Genomic DNA, 21,193 nt, shown 5'->3' on the forward strand with positions numbered 1-21,193 from the left:
ATATTTTATATTATTGATTTCGGTATATATACTGAAGCTTTCTAAGAAAATCTGCGTTGTGAAAATACCATTAAAAAACGGCTGCTAGGAAAACAGAGGCGCTTCTCGTTAAGGAAGCCCATATAATCCTTGGCGAGAAGCCACTTCGAGATCTTTTCACAACGCAGTTGGCGCTTTGGATCGATGTTGACGACAAGGCCAATCGACCATTAAGTATATCGTAGGTCGCGCGCAAAAAGAACGGTAGGCAATCAATCTTCCATATGTCGAAGTCTTGTAGACGCTACTTTGCGTCTTTCATGATGACGGGGAGATGTCGAGGGCACGGAAGAAACGTTGCAGGACGACCGGAATCTTGGGCGTCGTCGGCGCAAAAAGTTGTCAGTCCTCGACGATAAAAGAGCTAGTCTAGCGTCGGAGGAAACGTTCTCTTGCACTTTGGCAATTCGCGACGAGTCGAGCAACATCGATTTGTCTCTCGACTCGGATCAAACGATCGAGGCGTTACGGCAGTTAACGGGTTCTATATCTTTGATTTCAGGTAGCAGCGAGGAATCGAGAGTCGGTGGCGGTGATCCTGGGAAACTGGGAGTGAAGAAACCGAGACCGAAGGCCTCCTCGCCGAATAGGCAGGGACCACAGCAGTGTCAGGTGAGTCGCAATTAAAGACAATTATAAGCTGTAATTTGAATTATTTTGGAAATAAGAATGAAATTCTGAGAATGACGTGGATCTCAGCTAAAAATATAATGAAAATCGAGTGTTTAATAACTGTTTTTATAAAGAAACTTAATCGTTTTTTTGTAGCCATTATCACAAAATAGCTAAATAATATTGCTTTATATATAACATTGTCATTACATAGCCAATTATCTACTAAAATTATAAAATTCTCTACATTTTCTGTCTGTTCTCTTCTAAAGTTATCCTTTTGATGGCTCAATATTATTTGTGATGTTCTAAATGGATATATTTAGAATTATTAATAATTTGAAACGATAATGAAACGATATTGATACTTGTTACACGATCCGTAATAGGTGAACATTGCGGGATAGACTGTCATCAGAATTTCATTCAAATTAGCTTTAACAATAGTATAACTGCTTATATATACATTGAAAATGTTTATGCAATTACTATCACTCAAAATATCCTGCTCCTGTGACAGATGGAGCATATTTTATAACAACATCAGCGCATATATTTTCTGAAAAACAAGATCTTCCTAATTAATAATTAATTTTGTGCCACAATTATACAGATGTATTTAAGGACAAATATTAACAATTTTCAACAATTTTAAATGAGCTATCTCGTACTCGGTAGAAAAAAAAATGTTGTGGTCCATTATCAATAATTATTCTGCGCAATGCGTACGCTCATTTTGCCATAATAAAATTATTCACCTTTAATTATACTGCCATGCCAGGAACATTATTTTTAAATATTCTCTTGTGTAGCTTGGTCAAATTACGTGTATACATAATGTAGATACGTTCTTGACGAGTATATCTTTTTTGCCAGTACATTTTAATTAAATCTGGAATTACTCGCGGAAAAATGATGAAAGCGTACCGTGCTCGTACCGACATTAGATGATTGTCTGTTTATGTTGATTAAAAGTTTTTTAAAATAAAGTACTCGTGCGATTTGAAATTTGATATACGGCTCGCATAATTGCACTGCTCTTTAATTATTCGCGCAACGAAATTTTATAGCTGTAATCTTTATAATTTAATGAGTAAAATATAACAGATAATTTTGCGATTGCAATTGATGCACCGCGTAATGTTACGTTTAAAAACTCTCTCTCTCTCTCTCTCTCTCTCTCTCTCTCCGGCATTTTTTCTGCCTCTACTTTATTTGAACGTTTAACCTCCTTTTGAGAGCACGCAACGACAAAGAGCATTTTCACGGGGAAGAACGAGGCGACGGTTCGTTAGCGACCGATCGAGTTAGACGACCACGATCGATGACCACGGGGGTGTGCTCGAAAACCGTAGCGCGAGGCCACAAAATTCGTGCTAACCCGCCCCATTCTACCCCGCGTGTTTGCCCCCTATCCATCCCTTTCGCCTGCGGCCGGAACGAGTTGAAATGGCGCCATCGAACGCTAACGACGCTGACCCAGTTTCCGCTCCGCTCTGCTCCGCTCCGCGCCGGCGCGCTTGTTGCTGAAAGCCATGACTCGCAGAGATGCACTCGCATCCGTGACGTGCAATCCGGACGAGTTTTCGCACGCAAACAGCATTTTTACGATGGTCCTTCGAGTTTGCTTTATCCCGATTTGCGTAAAAATGCCTTCAAAGTTTTTTTTTTTTTTTTTTTTTTTTTTTTTTTTTTTTTTTTTGTTTTTTTTTTTTTTTAAATGGCCGAATTTTTTTCTGTAATAAACTACTAATCGCGCCACAACAAGTTTCTCAACTCGAAGGATAATAATTCATTTTTGCCGCGAACATCTGTCCTCATTTACATGTTTGACTCGTTATTGGAGGCAGGCTATTTTTATCGATCGGATAAATGTCAATATTCGGAATATGTTCCCGCGCGTCTTTCATGAATAATAAATCAGTGATTTCTATTATAATCAAAACAAGTGATCACATTTTGATAAAAACTGGAACTATTGTTTATAATTACACCATCTTTTAAAAGAAATGTTTATAATACTCATTAGCTGGAAATTTTTTTTCAAGAAGATTAAAGGCTTATAATCTCTTCATTAACATCTATGACACATAAAAATTTAAATAACGCAACTTGTTGTAGAGTCATTGCGAGATTTATTGACAAAACATTCCGCAGTCGCGATTCATTTTTGTATATCACACGATGCTATTTCTTTTTTTTTTTTTTTAATTCTCGAAGCATCTCAAGAGTTTTTTCTTTTAAAAATCTTTAACACTGCTCGTATACATTTTTTCGCCATTAAAATTACTCTGCTCTTTCATGGGACGGAAAAGAGAATTAAAATACTCAACTTATAATTCAATTAACGACGCACAGCGTCTTATTAAATTCGCAATTTTTCTTTCTTTTATGTCGTAGTTATTTTTCTTTTCAAGCGCGACGAATTTTTTTTAGATGCAAACTCTGTGATATCAAGCGCGAAGTACAATTCGAGAATCCTTTTGTTACCTTCGTAGCATGCTTTTTCATTCATCAACTCCACACAATCGCGATTTAATATTTTTTAATTCACTAGATATACATATATGAAATTAATTTCAGTGAAATATTGATTTCCGGACGTATCGAGAAATTAGATCGTTTTTATCTGTTTCCTTTTTCTTAGTAAGTCTTATTTACAATTGCCAAATTAGATTTTTTTAAGAGCGTGACAATTAAATAGATATGCATTCATCTCATCTCGATATATTGTACGTAATATAAAGTCTGTATTAAAATTTATATAAGTATATCGCATGCGAATAAAATGAAGACAAACTTACCCGTCTACAGACTTCTAATTAACGTGACTGTAATTTACTTCTACGCGAGGACAGCATGAAATGGCAGCGTTAGCCTTGATTTCAGCGCCCGGCTCAATTTCCTTCTTCCAAGCTCAACCCCCTTGTGACCCACATTAAGACGCACCGGCGACCGGCGCTGAAATGTTCGAGGCGCTTGTCGGCACTGTTTATACACGCGGTACACGCGCACGTGCAAGCGTCGCCGTGGCCGTGTGTGGCGGAAAGGCTGTTGAATATTCAGGCGACGCGAGCCTCGAGCAGGCAGGACAAACAAGGCGCCCTCGTGATGTAACACACAAACGCGATAACCGATTCCCCTCGTTCCCTCTCCTCCCCTCCACCCCGGTTCACCGTCTGTGCACTCGACCGATTTAGGCGCGCCCCGTAGTGGTATTTAGGAGTTAACCCTTTCATCCCCCGCGCGCCACCTTCGCTGATTGATCCGCTTTTCTCTACATCGTTCAAATGCTTTTGACCGAAGAAAAACGCTTTGCTTCTTAAGAGCTCATGGATTCATATTTTCGTGTCAAATTTAGCATCTGATATGTCTGTCTATAATTCAGGGAATTTTATTTACTCGGTGTATTTAATCTCGACGCGAGATGAGAATTATACAGCCAACTTTGACGCTAAACTCGCGACGGGAATAGGCATCGTCATGTCTAAGAAGGAATTCTCCTTCAGATCTGCCGTCTTCGCGACTGATCCCTCGCTTCTATCTCCTTCGCCGGTTCTTGTTCTTCTCTGTAAAGGATCATACGTTACCTCGGGCCATATTCCCTCTCTCGCTTCTATCTCCTTCGGTTCTTGTTCTTCTCTGTAAAGGATCATACGTTACCTCGGGCCATATTCCCTCGTTCATATCCTTCCCATGTAGCGCTACTCCTTGTCGCGTCTCTTGCTCTTTCATCTTCACTACTTGTTCTCCTTTATCTCTGTCACTTGCTCTGTCGTTCCATTCTCTCTTGTCGCCTTGTCTCTTCTCTTTCTCCCTCGTAAGCCTCAACGGCCTCAGGAGCAACCCCTCGTGTGCCTTGTTACGTAATTAAATGACGGTTCGCCTGACTTGTTGACAAGCCTTGTCGATGTATCGAGTTAGCGATGAATTAAGTCCGTTCGCCTCGGCTCGATTATGACTCTCGGATATCGACGCGATCACCAAGGGGGAAGGGAAGTAGCATTTGAAAGAGAAAGAGAGAGAGAGAGAGAGAGAGAGAGAGATAACTCTTTGTCTTTGCAGTAGCGCAGCTTCCGCGATGCTCGGTTGTCTCGCCGGAAATAGATTGTTATTCATTATAGGACGCTCGTGGAATTTTCCTCGTCACGACGGGGCTCTCCGTATCCCCATAATTTATACGCCATTATGCGCGAGATGGCCGATTAATGCTGCGCGACGCGAGATAAAGTTTTTTAATGCACCCTTATGATCGCTCGCGATGCATCAACGATTTCCATTTTAGCCCTGTTGCGTGGTGCAATCCGGCCTCTCTCATAGATGCCATCATCTCTCTACTGAATGCGGCGCTGGTGCTGCGTGCTAATTAATAATTCAAACGCAACACGTCGAGCATTTTATACCTTGTATAACAACACGGATGATGATGATGATGATGATGATGATGATGATGATATTGAAAGTTTGAAAATCTGCGGGATGAAGGAGAATAATACATGCGATTATTAATCGTTCCGCTGGCAGCTGATAGTAATTCGCGGCAAATATGAACACGTTTGCATTCACATGAGATTTAATAAAACCGAAGCCTCTTATTAAGTTTCATATGAGAATTTAATTCGCGTTTTGGTATATGTATATATATCATCGAAGGGACTATTGTTATTGCAATTATTTAGCCCGAAATATTCGTGTAATTGTAAAAGCAAACAGTTTCATACCATTATGAGGCTGATGGAATCGCCGATGAACTCCCAGAGCGTATTGATTTTTCGCTTCGTCGACTGTACATTAAATTATTAATTAATCAGATCAGATCACGGTTCACAGAAACTCGGGAAAGTTTTGCAATAATTTCAATGAGCGAGTGCACTTTCCCGATAAATATATAGGCAAGACGACTAATGGATGACACGCGATAATTTAAAGGCGAGGAATGGACCCCGTACAATGGAGTTGACTGATTGAATTAAACGAGATTAGTTGACTTTGTTACATTTGCGCTGATTAGATCGCCATTCTTTTCTCCGATTTAACGTCTTCGTTTTTTTTAATTTCTTTTTTCTTATCATGATTATCGTTAAAAATATATTCTTTATTAAGATATTTTTTTGAGAAAATCAATCAATGCAATTCTCAAATACTAGGCATTTCATAAATAATGCACAATGTAATAATGCCGCGAACTGGATGATGCAATCCCAACGAAATTTTTGGACAGTTATAATGGAGGACTTGAGGAAGCGATACGTGATTTAAAAACTTCCATAGTGTGTGTTAATTGTGAATTGACAAATGTTAGAAATGATCTCTGTAGACGCCTCAGATACTGTGACGCGTGAAGATCAACGATCGTACATCAAAATTGAAACTTTATGTGGTCAAAAATCCAACAGACGCGTCACAGTACCTGAGGCGTCTGCAGAGGCCATTTCTAATATTCGTCAATTCACAATGAACACGCACTATGGAAGTTTTTAAGCCACGTATCATTTTCTCACACACACAAGTCTTCCACTACAAATGTCCAAAAATTTCATTACGATTGCATCATCCAGTCCGCGGCGTTACCACATTGTGCATTACTTATAAAATGATCGTATATTCATGTGCGCATGTGCTGTCGATTATTATTCTAAACACAATATATTGACATTCATGGGTCATTAACTAAGCCGATTTCAATCCAAATTATTGACAGATCTACGCGCAGTCTCATTCCGTTACATTGTGTGTTCATAGTTTCTACTCTAATTTATTGCTCTTGTTGTTGATCCTGTCCTTCACTATTCCGTTTACATTTCTCCTTAGCTACGACGAAGAGATTTGATTCCATTCCGTCCGACCAAAACTATCCGTTACTCCTATGCGCGGCGCGAATTTGCGTATATATTGTACGAAGAAATTACTATCGTCTATCTTGAATTTGATGGACGCGTATTAATGATAGTATTATAAATAATGTCTCTGATAACAGCAATATATATATATACATATATATTTGACTTATAAAATACTTAATTTTTAAAATATGCTTTAATTATGTTTGTGCATTTCAATATTTAATGATTTATTATTGTGGAAAACTTTTAGAGGAAATGTTGAACAGTTATATATATTTGTATATATAATAAGTACATAAAAAGTATATTTGACATTAGAATAATGACAATGATTCCTTCTTACGATAAAACATCTCTTTCTCTTTCTCAATTCTGCATATAAAGCTTATAATATTTTTTTGATGGATACTTCGTTCTCGCAAAAGAAGTATTTCGCCAGCCTTGTTATATCTGTCTTTCGCGAGAAGAATTTGCTGGTAAACGAGCGACTCGGTACGGTCGCCCTTTGCAACACAATGAAAATCTCGAGCGGTAACGCGATTTCCTACATTCCATTCATCGCCCTTTTCCCTAGCACAACGTGGTCCGTTCGTGCATTACTCGCCCGTCTCCGACTCTCAAACGGAAATAATATCCTCCCGCGCCATCATGACGGAGGCTTTGTGTCTTTACAGCAGTAGCAACAATGATGGCACACCAAGTCTCTTCTCCCTCGTGGAGTCTGCCCTCCTCATTATTTACGGAAGCGCGAGTTTCTCGTCTCCTTACCGGCTGCTCGTAATAAGATGCACTTCTTTAAAAGATTCGCCTGCCCGGAAGCGACAAATTGCATTCGTCTCGCGGCCTCGCCCCCTCGAGGTTACGCTACCACTTCCAGCCTCTGTTAAAGGAAAACTCGAGATGGGACGTGAACGTGGTTAGTCGGAACAAACGTTAACCGGATGAAACCGCAGATACATCTTACCTGCGAGTCGCTCGGCGACTGTTCTCTTCAGCGAGCTTCAAATAACGAAGTAATCTCTCGTCTCGTTCTTCCTCGCTGCGATTCTTTATTTTTTCTAGGTGTTGACGTTCGCGGTTAGATCATTATTGCGGACGACGCGAATTACGCCATACTATACTATCCCTTTGTGACATTTGTCTTCTTGTATATTTGTTTAATAAGAAAAATGTAGTTAGAGTTATAATTTTTTTCACTATAATTATACGAGATACGTATATTTTTACATCAATTTTTGCCCGGATAGTTTTACATGAACATAAACAAAACATTTATTTAAATCAATTATTAGATTAAATCGAGTAAGAGCATAGAGATTAAATAGAAACCACTCTCAAACGGAAATCTTTGCGGACGTAGTTCTCTGGAAACTTTAGAAAAGAGTGTTTTTGTCGTCAATATGGGCGATTTCACATTCGATCTCTAAACGTATTCTCATCTTCGAGAGGAAGCGCGGCCGCGAGATGAATGTGGTTGGTCGGAACGATCGTTAAGCGGATCGGCCGATCGATGAGGAATCGCCGGCTTAAACCACGAATCATCGGTTGCCCCATACCATTAGGTAGCTCGATCCAAGGGTCCTCCTGTTTCCCGCGCGCAGCTCGCCTCCGGCCGAGGTTCCCTCTTAACGAAGTATCAATGTTACCACCCGCGGGATTACGTATTCAGGGCCCGCTGTTGGTCGGTGTACATTGGCGGCTTCGACCACTGCAGTTGTGAGCCAAATGGTGGAGGCGACCGAGAACCGTCGTATGCATGTAATAGTGTGACTGAAAGATCGGTACGGTGGTGAGCGAGGAGAGGAGAAGGCGGATTGGTAAAGGGAGCGGTAGCAGAAAGGCCAAGAGTAATGATGTTTATTTAGCTCTCAAGGAGAGGGATCGCGCCGGGGGTGGAAAATACGGGTTTTGGCACCGAGGATGATGGGCAAGGGACACGAAGGAGCGTGCCTTACCCATGGTCGTTGGGCTCTCTCACTCTCTTTTGTCTCTTTCTGCAGACTCCCTCTGCAGCATTCCCTCCGCTCGGATCTTCGTCTCGCTCGCTTTTTCGTATGTTCTCCCTTTCGTTCGTATGTGTATATTTTCTTGTCTCTGTTTCCTTCTCCATCTTTCTCCACTGTCTCATTCTTATCTCGCCATCTGCTATTTCTACTGCCGCCTCTCTGTCACTCCAACCGAAACTCCCGTGTGTTGGCGTCCGTGCATCTGGAGCTCCTTAGTAGTTAAGCTACGCAAATTAGATTTTCTGCTTAGGAGCCAGAAGTACGATTCCCCCTTTCCCTTGGCACTGGCCTCTCCTTTCCTTCATCCCCTAGCTCCTGAGAGATATCTTCGAGACTGTGCTTCATCTTACCTCGTGAATATATATGTCTGTCGTCTTTATACGTCCCCCAGATATTCTCGTTTGTGTCACTTATAGCTTTTTTAATTCCTTTTACCGTAATTTTCACGTCTTCTTATCTCCACTCTAAGCTTTTTTCGCCTCTTCTTATCTCTCCGCTGATATGCTTCATCTTCGGTCAATATTATCCACGACGCGTCAGGAACATCTTAATACTTTCTTTTTTAATCTGGATTTGCTGTCGGTAGTGGAAGTGGCGTAAAGTTTCTTTATCTATGATCCGGAAATTTTTTCTGTCATATTCGAAAGTATTTTTCGTTTTCTCGAAAATGTTCGTTATGTACGCTCGTTACTTCATGAAATGGAATTTGTTGTCTATTTGCTAAATCCTAGCAAATGTTTGCCGACAGACTGTACCGTTTAAGCTATACGTGAGTCGTCATGGCAACCGTGGCTCATCGTTAAATAGTATCGCTTCGCATGAGCGCTTCCAAGGATTCTGCAGGAAGTTCGTATTCCGCCGGATGTCAACAAGTTTTTTTTTTTTTACATAAAAACCAACATATCTATCTGCATCCATTTTCGCGATCGGTTTTACAGTTCAATAATATGGCAGTTTATAGATTTTAAAAATGTATAAATTTCATAAAAGAATTTCTATATTTCATATATATTTACATTTTGCTTGTAATGTTATTGAGTTGAATACAAAAATATGTCATTTTTCATATAACTGTCAAAGAATTAACAGCTTCGAGTATACGCAGTAAAAGCGGTTGACACTTACAGTTCTTCTTCCGTTAAGCAAACGCAGATTTTCTTCAAATCAAAAGAAATTCTTCCATCTCCAGATATCTGATATTCCTTTGGGTTCAGCTTTTTCGTCTCATCGGTAACACCAGTGACCCGTGTATCTTGCGTGTCATCCAACGAATGGAAATAACAGTGAAACGAGAAGCGGGAAAGACTTTTCCGATAATGGAGGCCCCGGAATCGTGCCTTCGCACGTTCACCGCGTCGTCACGTGGCGCGACGCCGGCGATGGGAGCAGGTGCATTGGAAATTAATTTCGGCTTAATGCCGCGCCGCGTTACGCCGGCATCGCGAATCCTTCGACGTGACGACGAATTCCCGATGCCCTCCCGAGACGTGATATTCCGAATCTCGATCGTTGGATTCCTCGAGCAAGGCCATTAGAGCGAGTTTAGCCACATCCTATACTTTTCGCATTATTGATTCTGTTTGCGAAGTACGGTCCGATCAATATATCTAATCGTTCGATATTTTCTTCCTGCGAATGCTGAAATTCGCATTATAAGAACTTAATCTTACAATCAATTCTGCGATAGCACAAAAGCAAAAAATTTTATCCATGGGAAATTAATTATTTGATACTTGGAATAAACAATCTTACATTATTTAATAAAATTTAAAAACTACAAATTTTTTTATCAATTTTTAATTGATTTTATAATTTATGTAAATACATGAATTTTATCTTTTTCCTATTGTAAGATAATTCTGTGGAATAATGTTGACGAGGTTATCGCAGTTTATTTTAATTCATTAACTTTCTGTGCTACATTTATGAGATGATACCGCTTTGGTATAGAAATAAGCTCGCAGTCAAAAAAGCAGAAAGCAAAACGAATTTATTAGATATCTCAAACGTTTCTATCATTTCATGGACCCGCGAAATTTGCACGATTTTGCAAAGTCGCCTATTCATACGAGGCGTTGGATTTTCAGTTGGAATACATTGGCCGCGCTCAATTCCTCAGCCTTTGGCTTCCTGAAATAGTTCCTGAAATAGTGCGCGACCCCGGGAGGCGCGTATAATAAACCTAATTCCACATACTTAACGGGCATACCATCTCCGGAACCGGCGGCGCACGATGCGGTCGCGCACGATGTTAAATTTTCGAGTAATTTCTCTACGTACGTAGAACTAACTGCAATGATACGGCGATTTATTCTTTAATAGGACGGACGATAATGGCCTCGTTTATCAGAGAAACATTAATGGCCGCGAAATCTTTACCATCGCCGCTCCATTTCAATACTTTAGAGCGAGAGTAACCAATTTAATTCTGTGATATGGAGATAAAATAATCTCTAACAGCTTTTCATGTTATAAAATTATATTGGCTGTTTAAGATAATAAACTGGATTTAATCTTATTAATCTTAATTTAATCTCGATAGAACAATAATAGAACATTTAAAAAAAATTTTCTTCTAGAACAATATGTCGAGTGAAATTAATAATGCATGCAAAACGAATAAGAAATATTTTTGTTGTTGCGGAAGACGATCTAGTATTTTTTTATTGTAAATGAATTTTTAATTACTCTGTTTTTCATTATTATGTATTTTGTACTATCTATTAGGATTTTACTTGAGCGTATGCATTTTTAACAATAATAAAAAATATAATTTTATTTTAATAATAAATAAATGTATAATAATAATAAATGTAGTTAACTTTTTAATAGATGTTATTATTATATAAATATTGAAGGAATTAAACCCATAAATTTTGTAGAAAAAAAAATTTCTGTGCTACATTTATGAGATGATACCGCTTTGGTATAGAAATAAGCTCGCAGTCAAAAAAGCAGAAAGCAAAACGAATTTATTAGATATCTCAAACGTTTCTATCATTTCATGGACCCGCGAAATTTGCACGATTTTGCAAAGTCGCCTATTCATACGAGGCGTTGGATTTTCAGTTGGAATACATTGGCCGCGCTCAATTCCTCAGCCTTTGGCTTCCTGAAATAGTTCCTGAAATAGTGCGCGACCCCGGGAGGCGCGTATAATAAACCTAATTCCACATACTTAACGGGCATACCATCTCCGGAACCGGCGGCGCACGATGCGGTCGCGCACGATGTTAAATTTTCGAGTAATTTCTCTACGTACGTAGAACTAACTGCAATGATACGGCGATTTATTCTTTAATAGGACGGACGATAATGGCCTCGTTTATCAGAGAAACATTAATGGCCGCGAAATCTTTACCATCGCCGCTCCATTTCAATACTTTAGAGCGAGAGTAACCAATTTAATTCTGTGATATGGAGATAAAATAATCTCTAACAGCTTTTCATGTTATAAAATTATATTGGCTGTTTAAGATAATAAACTGGATTTAATCTTATTAATCTTAATTTAATCTCGATAGAACAATAATAGAACATTTAAAAAAAATTTTCTTCTAGAACAATATGTCGAGTGAAATTAATAATGCATGCAAAACGAATAAGAAATATTTTTGTTGTTGCGGAAGACGATCTAGTATTTTTTTATTGTAAATGAATTTTTAATTACTCTGTTTTTCATTATTATGTATTTTGTACTATCTATTAGGATTTTACTTGAGCGTATGCATTTTTAACAATAATAAAAAATATAATTTTATTTTAATAATAAATAAATGTATAATAATAATAAATGTAGTTAACTTTTTAATAGATGTTATTATTATATAAATATTGAAGGAATTAAACCCATAAATTTTGTAGAAAAAAAAAGGAAGAAAAAATTTTTATTTTGTATTATTACACGTATAATTTAATGTTTATTTTTTTATATATTTTCGACAATTGTTACATATTGATCTGGCATAACTTATATCTTATCTCTCGTATGTTGTCAAAAATACTCGGCAATAATTTTAATAAATTCAAATATATGCTTTCCTCTTGAAACGTTGACATGTATTACGTGACTATGATCATAGACGTTTATTTTAAATATATTTGATGTTATTTACAAACGTTTGACTTGAGATTGGAGCTCGAGAGATCCAGCCGTGCGCGAGTTAAGAATTACAACACTAGTGTGTCGTCGGTTACGGAAATTGCGAAATTATTCTCTTGCTGACGTTGCTGGACATAATAATTATGGGATAATAAACTTGCAAATACGAAGAAGATTCGCGTATATACGTCGCGCGATATTCACTCGGTATTGTCGTCCTAATGTCCGTCATAAAGCGACGTCCTCGTTTTATGAGGGTCATGCATGCTAATTGAAAATCATGCCACGCTCCAATTTGTCACGCGCGGCTTTAAAACTGAGTCCGCGCAACTCTCTTCCTCACATTTTAGCGTCGCTAATAAACTCGGCGAGAAAGAAATGACGCAGGAATTTTGATACCTAGGAATTTTTGCGATATCGTAATAATTGGAGAGAAAGAGATAGCTTATATTCAGTGGCAAATATAATCGCGCACAGTCGCGCGATTCGAGAAACATAGCGCATAATTTTCATCGACGTTGCTGTTAAAACGAGGGCTGTTTTTTTCTGGCCGCAGGTCTGCGGAAAGGTGTTCAACAACGCATCGGCGCTCACGAAGCACAAGCTGACGCACAGCGACGAGAGGAAGTACGTGTGCACGATGTGCGGTAAAGCGTTTAAGCGGCAGGACCACTTGTGAGTACAAATTAAATTATTTCTCGTCAAAATATTAACGCGCGAAATATTTACGAATATTTGGCCGAAATTTTTGAAGTAAGTTGCTGACTAATTGTTGTAAAATAATTAACTGTAACTAGCGAGTATCTTAATCTTGATATCGAATATCTTTTCTCATGTGAGACTTGCTACTTTACGAAAATCGCAACCGAGTATAACAATATTCGATTAAATACTATTGATATATTTTTCTGTAGATAAAAGCGCATTTATTTCCGAGTTTATCGTTGCAATATCGTTATAAATTCGTTAAAGGTATATACTAGCACTCGCTTTTGATCTATTCTCGCTTATTTCTGACATTTACCTACTCCTTGAACTAATCGTGATAAAGCGTATTACGAATCCTCTGTATTATATAAAACAGAAATGAGAACAACACTCGAGTTAAGCTTAAAGGAAAATGCTGATGCTCGCGGCACACTGAGCCGTTCATTATGTTCATCAAAGTCTCTCGACGTTCCATTTCAGCCATAGCGTACCAAGGAGATGCATATATATCGGCATGTCTGTATGTGTGTACATGTACATATATGTGCATCTCTCCGCCTTCTCTTCTTTGCTAGTACGCTCGTAAGAAGCCTTCTAAGCTGTCTCGAAGTGCCTTCTTAAGATCGGTAGTTGGAGAAATTTCTATGCGCGTAGGTAGGTATGCCGAAGTAATCCCTTAGATATTTCCCTAATGTAATGCCTGGTTGTCCGGATATTCGATGGTAGAGCGCGCGCGGAGCTCTTCGTATCGGCACGTGCGGGTATTAGAACTTCATTGAATTTATGGCGGTAATAGTTGCTGCTAGAAAAGGCTCGTTCCAGGAGGTTGTTTCTCTCTGTATCGTATTACATATCCGTTTTTAATGGAAATCTATTTAAATTAATTTATCGATAAAAATACGCGGGTGTACAAAATTAGTAAAAAATGTTGAGTATTTAGATATCTTATATTATCAGATGATATTCAAAGACGTATGGATTATATTTATATATGAGTACAAAATCGATTTAAAACAATTTAATGCCTTGTATTTATATGCTATTTTTAAATCAATCATCTATATAAAATTAGCTAAATTATTCAATATAAAAACTTTACATAAGTGAAATCTGAAAGGAGAAATATAATACATTTAAATGAAATGAAAAACGTCATCTTCTCGCGCGCGAGGTAGGATTTTTACCTTCGGAGCTTCCTGAGACACGAATGTGGAAAATGGACAGGCGCAATATAGGAATCAGGAACAAGAGGCGAGAAAGAACGGAGCACAAAGGCGGGCGATGGAGGCGGACTAAGGATTCAATTCTTGCCGGGAACGGGCGAAGGAATAAAGCGGGAATCAATAGAGGTCGGTCTCGCGACTCCGCTCCGGTTCTCGTCGCTGTAGTGTTGTCCGCAGTCGAATGCCAAGTTGAACTCGTTGTATTTTCCCGAAAGACGGATTTCGAAATCCTCCCTTGTACCCCGCTGCACTCTCCCTCGTCCTCCCCCGCCATGTACGGGATTCGCCGCGGCATCTTCTGGTCCATTCTGCGCGCGCGGACAGTATTTTTCTTTTCTCTACCGCTTCCCCCCCGATGTCCTCTCTCGTTCTATTCCCTCGAAGCTTGAGCGACCACGTCGCATTCAATGCGAGCCGTCAGAAGGGGGTGCGAGGAATTACTTACGTTTCATTGCGAACATTGCGGCTCCTCCGAACGGAGCTTTGCCTGCGGCAGCTTTTGCCTCTTATCTATTGCATCCCTCCATCTCCCCGCATCGATAAATGATAATAGCATTCGATCCTAGAGGATCATAAAAGGAGATATCCGTCGATTTTAGCTTTAAGATTATTGCCGTCTTAAGTTTGGGGTTAATTTATTTTCGACATTCAACATTTCTACGAACAAATCGCAATAAATCCTAGATTGAAAGTATCAAACCGTTACATCGGTCTATTTCGTCTATCGGTGTGTGATATCGAAACGATGTTATTTTATTCCGCTATCCCGCTATACAATTCTCGGGGAGGGTTTGTTTATTTTTTAACATAAGTTAAATGTTTGTTTGTATACATTTCATCGAACGCCGGACGCTATTCCCCCTCGATAGCTAGAATCCGTATATTCGCGTACGGAAGTAAACGAACCGTGCGATACTATCTCATGCGCGAAATCGCGAAGTCTTTGCTCCAGTTCCTGTTTTTCGCCGGAAGCTGCCGCTGTCTCCCTCCCAAATACACTATGCGCGATCGAGAGAGAGAGAGAGAGAGAGAATTCCTTCTTTACTTTGGTAAACGGGCTGGCTTTTTCGACGGATTTGCATCACTAATATGGAAAAGGGAACGCCTAGAATGTTACATTGTTATCCGATAAAGCACGTATTGGCAATTTAACGTAACCGTAATATTGTCCGGGCGCGATATTCCGTCGAGGCTTCTCATATATATCATATTGCGAGTTCACGGGCTAGAGAAGAGGAGGAACAATAATAGGCAGCTCCGTGTAATAATAGCGCCGCGGGCAAAGATTTTACGGAAGCAAAGGAAGAGAAGAGATCTTTCGGCTGCATTCACCGTCTGAATGGACTTTCAAACTTAATTGAGAACGAGAAAAAGTCGGTACAAAGTCTCCTCACCGTGCTTTATTCTCTTCCGAAAAATTGGCAGACTTTTGCAACTACAGTTTCCATCTCACCTCTTTTGTCCAGATAGGTTCCCTATTGTAGATTTCTCGTTGAAAAAAAATATATATATATATTCTATCTATATATTAGGTCTACCGGAAAGTTCTGTCCGTTTTTGGAATAAAACAAAATACAAATTTTTATTACCGTCAATAAACTTTATTAAATAATGTAATTGCCATTATTCGGAGAAGTATTGTCAGCAACTGGATAATTTAAATACAGCAGTCCAAGAAAAGAGGCCGGCGATGTTCAATAGGAAGAACATCATACTGCATCATGATAATGCTAGGCCACATGCTGCTTTGGGGACTCGTCAAAAAATTGCAGAACTAGGCTGGGGAATTCTGTCGCATCCACCATATTCCTCGGACTTAGCACCCTCCGACTATCATTTGTTTTTGTCCTTACAAAATTTTTTGAGGGGCGAGAAATTCAAAAATGAAGAAGATATCAAACAAGCATTGGTTCAATTTTTCGCATCAAAAGATAAAACATTTTTCGAAAATGGGATATACAAATTGCCCTCACGCTGGCAAGAAATCATTAATAATAATTGCAATTACATTATTTAATAAAGTTTATTGACGGTAATAAAAATTTGTATTTTGTTTTATTCCAAAAACGGACAGAACTTTCCGGTAGACCTGATATATAAATGGAAAAGAATTAATAACAATAAATATCAGCTATAACACATCAAAGGAATAAAATCTTATTTTTCTCGCAATAATCTACGCGAGTGTATCTTTCTGTGTGCATTATATTTAGAATTCAAAAATTATAGATAATCGTAGATAATAATCGTAGCTATTATCATTTTTTTGAACTTAGATATAATTTTTTCCTAACAAAATTTTTTTTCCGGTTTTCTATGCAAATGTGTTCAGAATGTTTCAAAATGTCAAAAAAATCACTTTTTTTTTAAATGTCCATATGTGTGTGTGGTATGTATGTACGGATTGTCTGTGCACGCTCTAATTTCCAAATTTCGAGATATCAGACTAAATTTTTTAACATAAATAGAATATCATTAAATGATGATTGATATTCAATTTGATAAGAATTGTTGAAAGGATTTATTTTTTATGAGATTTTGTATTTTAATTCTAAATTTTCTTTAAATTTTTTTCTGTAACAGTTATATATAACAATAAAAAAGTGTGCAAATTAGAAACTTGCACATTGCTTCTTTATCTTTTTATTTCGTTTACAAAATTTCTTCTATGAGGAAGTCAAAAGTAAAAAACCCGCTTGCTCTGATGAGAAACTTTGTGAACGAAATAAAATTATGAGGAAGCAATGTGCAAGTTTTTAATTTGCACAATTTTATTAAGTGAAAAAGAAGCATAATACATGTGAAATAGTAAGATTTAAAATGATGATATCAAGATCAGTCATGCGCCTTTCATCTCAAAAAGGCGTCACATAAAGCAATAAAGAGAAAGTCTAAATTTGACTGAAAATGCTTAGCTCATATATATTATTGAAAGATTTACTGAATGTTATTTTTGCGACGAAACATGATTTAAGTGTAAAGTAAATATATAATACTACTGGAGTAGGATAACAACATAAGAAGGTCTTGTTGTTATTGTAGTATAACAACAATAACAACATGAGAAGGTCTGAAATTCTATTCAGTTAATAACGAACCTTTGATCGAGAAAGACTTGAGTGAAACTCGTGTTTCTATCACTGCCATTTTATGATACTACGCGAGGTATTTCTATACATTTTATATATGTATTATCGTATATTTTAAAACACCAATACGCACGCGTGCTTAACAGCTTATATTGGCTTTGACATTATTAGTTAGATTTTTCTATGAAAATAAACCAAAATTTACTGTCTTGATTCTTTAGTAATATTTAAAAGCTTTAAATAACAAATTCAGTGTAAAACAAGCGAGGATTTGAATTGTCAATTTTATTGATTAAAGTTGGCTTTTGAGGATAACAAAAATGATGTTTGTTTGTGGAAACCGATAGACTTTTTAGCCGATACAATTTCAACAGATTTTTTATCGACCCGAATGTTATTATAAATCATGTTAGACGTTTCTTTAGCCACATACTGCAAACTTTGCATATTTTGTTTCATATTTTGTTATTTCAAGAAATAAATTTTTTTGACTATCACATTTTTTAATACATAATATAACAGAGATATTTATATTATTATTTTTTGATTAATTCTATTTTTTCAATTAAATTTTTAAATATTATAGCAAAGAAATTTTATAATATATGATTGAATTACGTATGTAATTTATTTTATTAAGTATTTTTCATATACGTAATAATGTAAAGTAATGTAAAGAATAGATTTAATTAAAATTGCGTAAATAGGTTGACATGCTTAGCCGAAAAACAAAAGGTATACAGACACCTTGTCGCTTTTCTATTGCATCCCCGAAAAACTAACGTACTTCTAGAACGATAACTTCGTCGATTTCTTCGGTATCGAACAAGGTGCCCATTGTACGCTTCTCGGTGTATTTCTGTTATCGAAGTAAATCCACGTAGTCCCTTTGCTGAGTTGGAGTACCGCCGCGCGAAATAAGGAACGGAAGCGCTTACACTTCGAAAGGAATTCTCTTGGAGAGCTTTTCTTCGAATGCGGAGGGAGATATATACCGGCCGTTTCTTCTTCGTCCGAAAGGGATTTGCGAGGACATCGGAACTAAAGGGAGGAGCGACAACGCGAGCAGCGGGGTGGTAGGAAAGCCGGTCCTTCGAGAGACAAAGACTTTTCCTTCCCCTCTGCTTGTAGCGCAATCGAGAGCTTCATTTTTCAGAATGCGTTCGATATTTCGATAATTGCTTCTTTGTGACCCTCGTCATATGAAGGACTTTCTGTTACTAACTTCTATAAAAAAAGAAAGAGAATAAAGTAAAGCAAATAGATTTCTTTGTTGGCAACCTTAAAAATTTTTCAATTGAAAATTACGTATTTTATATAACAATTTATATAATATAAAAAAATACATAATATACATAGTATATAACGTAGGATATACTTATTATAATTTATGAAATGAGAACTGGAATGAACTGACTCATTTAATAGTTGGAAGTTAAGGATGGTTAAACACCAATTTGGATAATGAGAGAATAAAAGAAGCGAATTTAAAAAGAAGCAAAAATAGGCTTCCTTGTTAGTAGTCTCATTAGGCTACCGAAAATCAGACAGAACTAATCGAGAGTTGATAATTAGTGCTGATTTAATCTTCGTTCTCAGGCAGAATTCTATTCGTTGACGTGCGCTTTCACGAGTTCCAACACACACATACACAATTAAAGTTTTATATAAATTCTCGTTGTTGGTTGCAAACGCAGGTTTATAATAGTTAATAACAATTTTTTCACTGTTATATCGCGTCGCGTTGTAATATAAGATGGACGTGCAAATAAAATGTGGATTTTATTGCAATTTTGAAAAATAAAGTCGTTGTCAGGAGATTTCGAACGGTAATCTTAGATATTTTTACAATTTCACTTGTTATGTATGATGAAATATTTTCTAGTTTCATATTGATTAAATAAAAACACAGAGATAAAAAAGATAGTGACGATTACTATAAATGCAACTACGCATAAACTTCTAAACAATACGTTGATGACATTCTGTATTATTATTGTTTGTTATTCAGGCAATCGAGAATCGGACACTTCTATTTTTATAAATCAAATAAAATTATTAATTTTATTTTATTTGATTTGTATGTATTTTTAATACATATGTAATATATATTTCTTTTTTTTATTTTTTTATTTTTCTATAACATCAATTAAATAATCGTTTTAGTGAAACTCGTTAATTGAATAACAAAAGCGATTGCCTGGAGTAATAAGATATAGTAGTTAATATATACACATTTGCTTTTTTTCTTCCTTTTTTGCGTTTTTTAAAAGAAAAAAAAAAGGCAAGAACGATGCACGTGCATTCGACACGTTCCAGGTGTTCCTGATTATCTCTAAAAAAGGGAAACTCTGGGAACTCGGAACTCAGGTCACCTTAAAAGTTCGACAAATTAGCTTTTACAAATTAAACCCTCCCCACTATCCCAACTTTACCGGCGGAATTTAAGGGAATCCGTTCGTATATCGATAGACTATAAAACTTCGTCGAATAGACGTGCCCCCGCGTCTCTCGGAAAATTTACTGGAAACGATATCCCTTCCATCGCGCCGTACGACTTCTTCGCGCAATCCACTGTAAGAGAGGTTTCCCATCGCGAAGGTACCGACGAAGGAGATGTCCACATTCTCGGGATCTCGTTAAAGTTTCAAGGAATACGAGAGGCGGCTTCTTTCGAGTGCAATGAAGAAATTTAACGTGTTCGAAATAATAGTTGCGTGTACGCTAAAAATAAAATAATTAATCTTAATTTGCAATTAATCTTAGACTAGTTTTTAACTAAATTGGAATGACAATATGCATAGAATAATATAGTTTCATTATATTAGAGAAATATTTTAGAAATCGTGCTTTTCGTATTACACATGCACACGCTCCTGTACATAATAAAGAAAATAAACATTTTGTTACAAGCAGATAATTCTGTCTTTCAATCGAGATACCGGACATGCGCTGTTTTATTTCGCTTATCGAATCGATTGATAATTCTAGCGATTACAACCATTAACGAACGAAATCGATTACGAAGTCGCGTCAATGGGATCATGAATCTTATCGGGAACGCGATCGCGTAATCCGGCATCGCGAAATTGCGCAACTTGTTGCACACCGGACACATCCTCGGATTTTCACGCTTTTTTTCCAACGCTCCTTGATATAATGTACGTAGAGAATGTCCGTACCCCATTTTCAGAACATATCTCGGGCAAGAGGAAGAAACCTTCCGAGTGGTTCTACACGAGCGCGTTAAGCGCACGTTTTGCCATGTCGATGTCGGCCGGAATATCGGGCAAATGGAGCAGATAAGTCTTTAAGCGACGGACCGGCGGGTGTAAGGGCAGCAGATTGGGGGATGAGTTTAGATGTTTGTCCTAGATAAAACGCGAGGGGGACTCCGACGGTATATGAGATTTCCGTCCATCGGGATAGATCGCCGATGTAGATAGGCGGGGCATAATCGGGTCGACATAATTTTGGTCGGGCACTAAAGAGCAGGTGTATGATCAGATCTCCGCGCCCATCGAACATCCGCGAACGTTATATAGCATGTCGCCCGAGATGTTCTTATGAT

The 21,193-nt window shown here is 37.7% G+C and overlaps 1 protein-coding gene across 1 annotated transcript in view; it reads left to right on the top strand.

Moving 5' to 3' along the window:
• The first annotated feature begins 546 nt into the window (after positions 1 to 546).
• Positions 547 to 21,193, top strand: part of LOC115241360 — a 97,048-nt gene continuing 76,401 nt past the window's right edge. Inside the window, exons 1-2 of the mRNA XM_029817075.1 lie at positions 547 to 651; positions 13,159 to 13,277. Of these exons, the coding sequence (XP_029672935.1) occupies positions 13,243 to 13,277 (35 nt within the window). The 5' untranslated portion in view covers positions 547 to 651; positions 13,159 to 13,242. The remainder of the gene's footprint in view (positions 652 to 13,158; positions 13,278 to 21,193) is intronic.

Source organism: Formica exsecta, unplaced genomic scaffold (genome assembly GCF_003651465.1).
Source record: "Formica exsecta isolate Colony F162 unplaced genomic scaffold, ASM365146v1 scaffold48, whole genome shotgun sequence".
Taxonomy (NCBI): Eukaryota; Metazoa; Arthropoda; class Insecta; order Hymenoptera; family Formicidae; genus Formica; species Formica exsecta.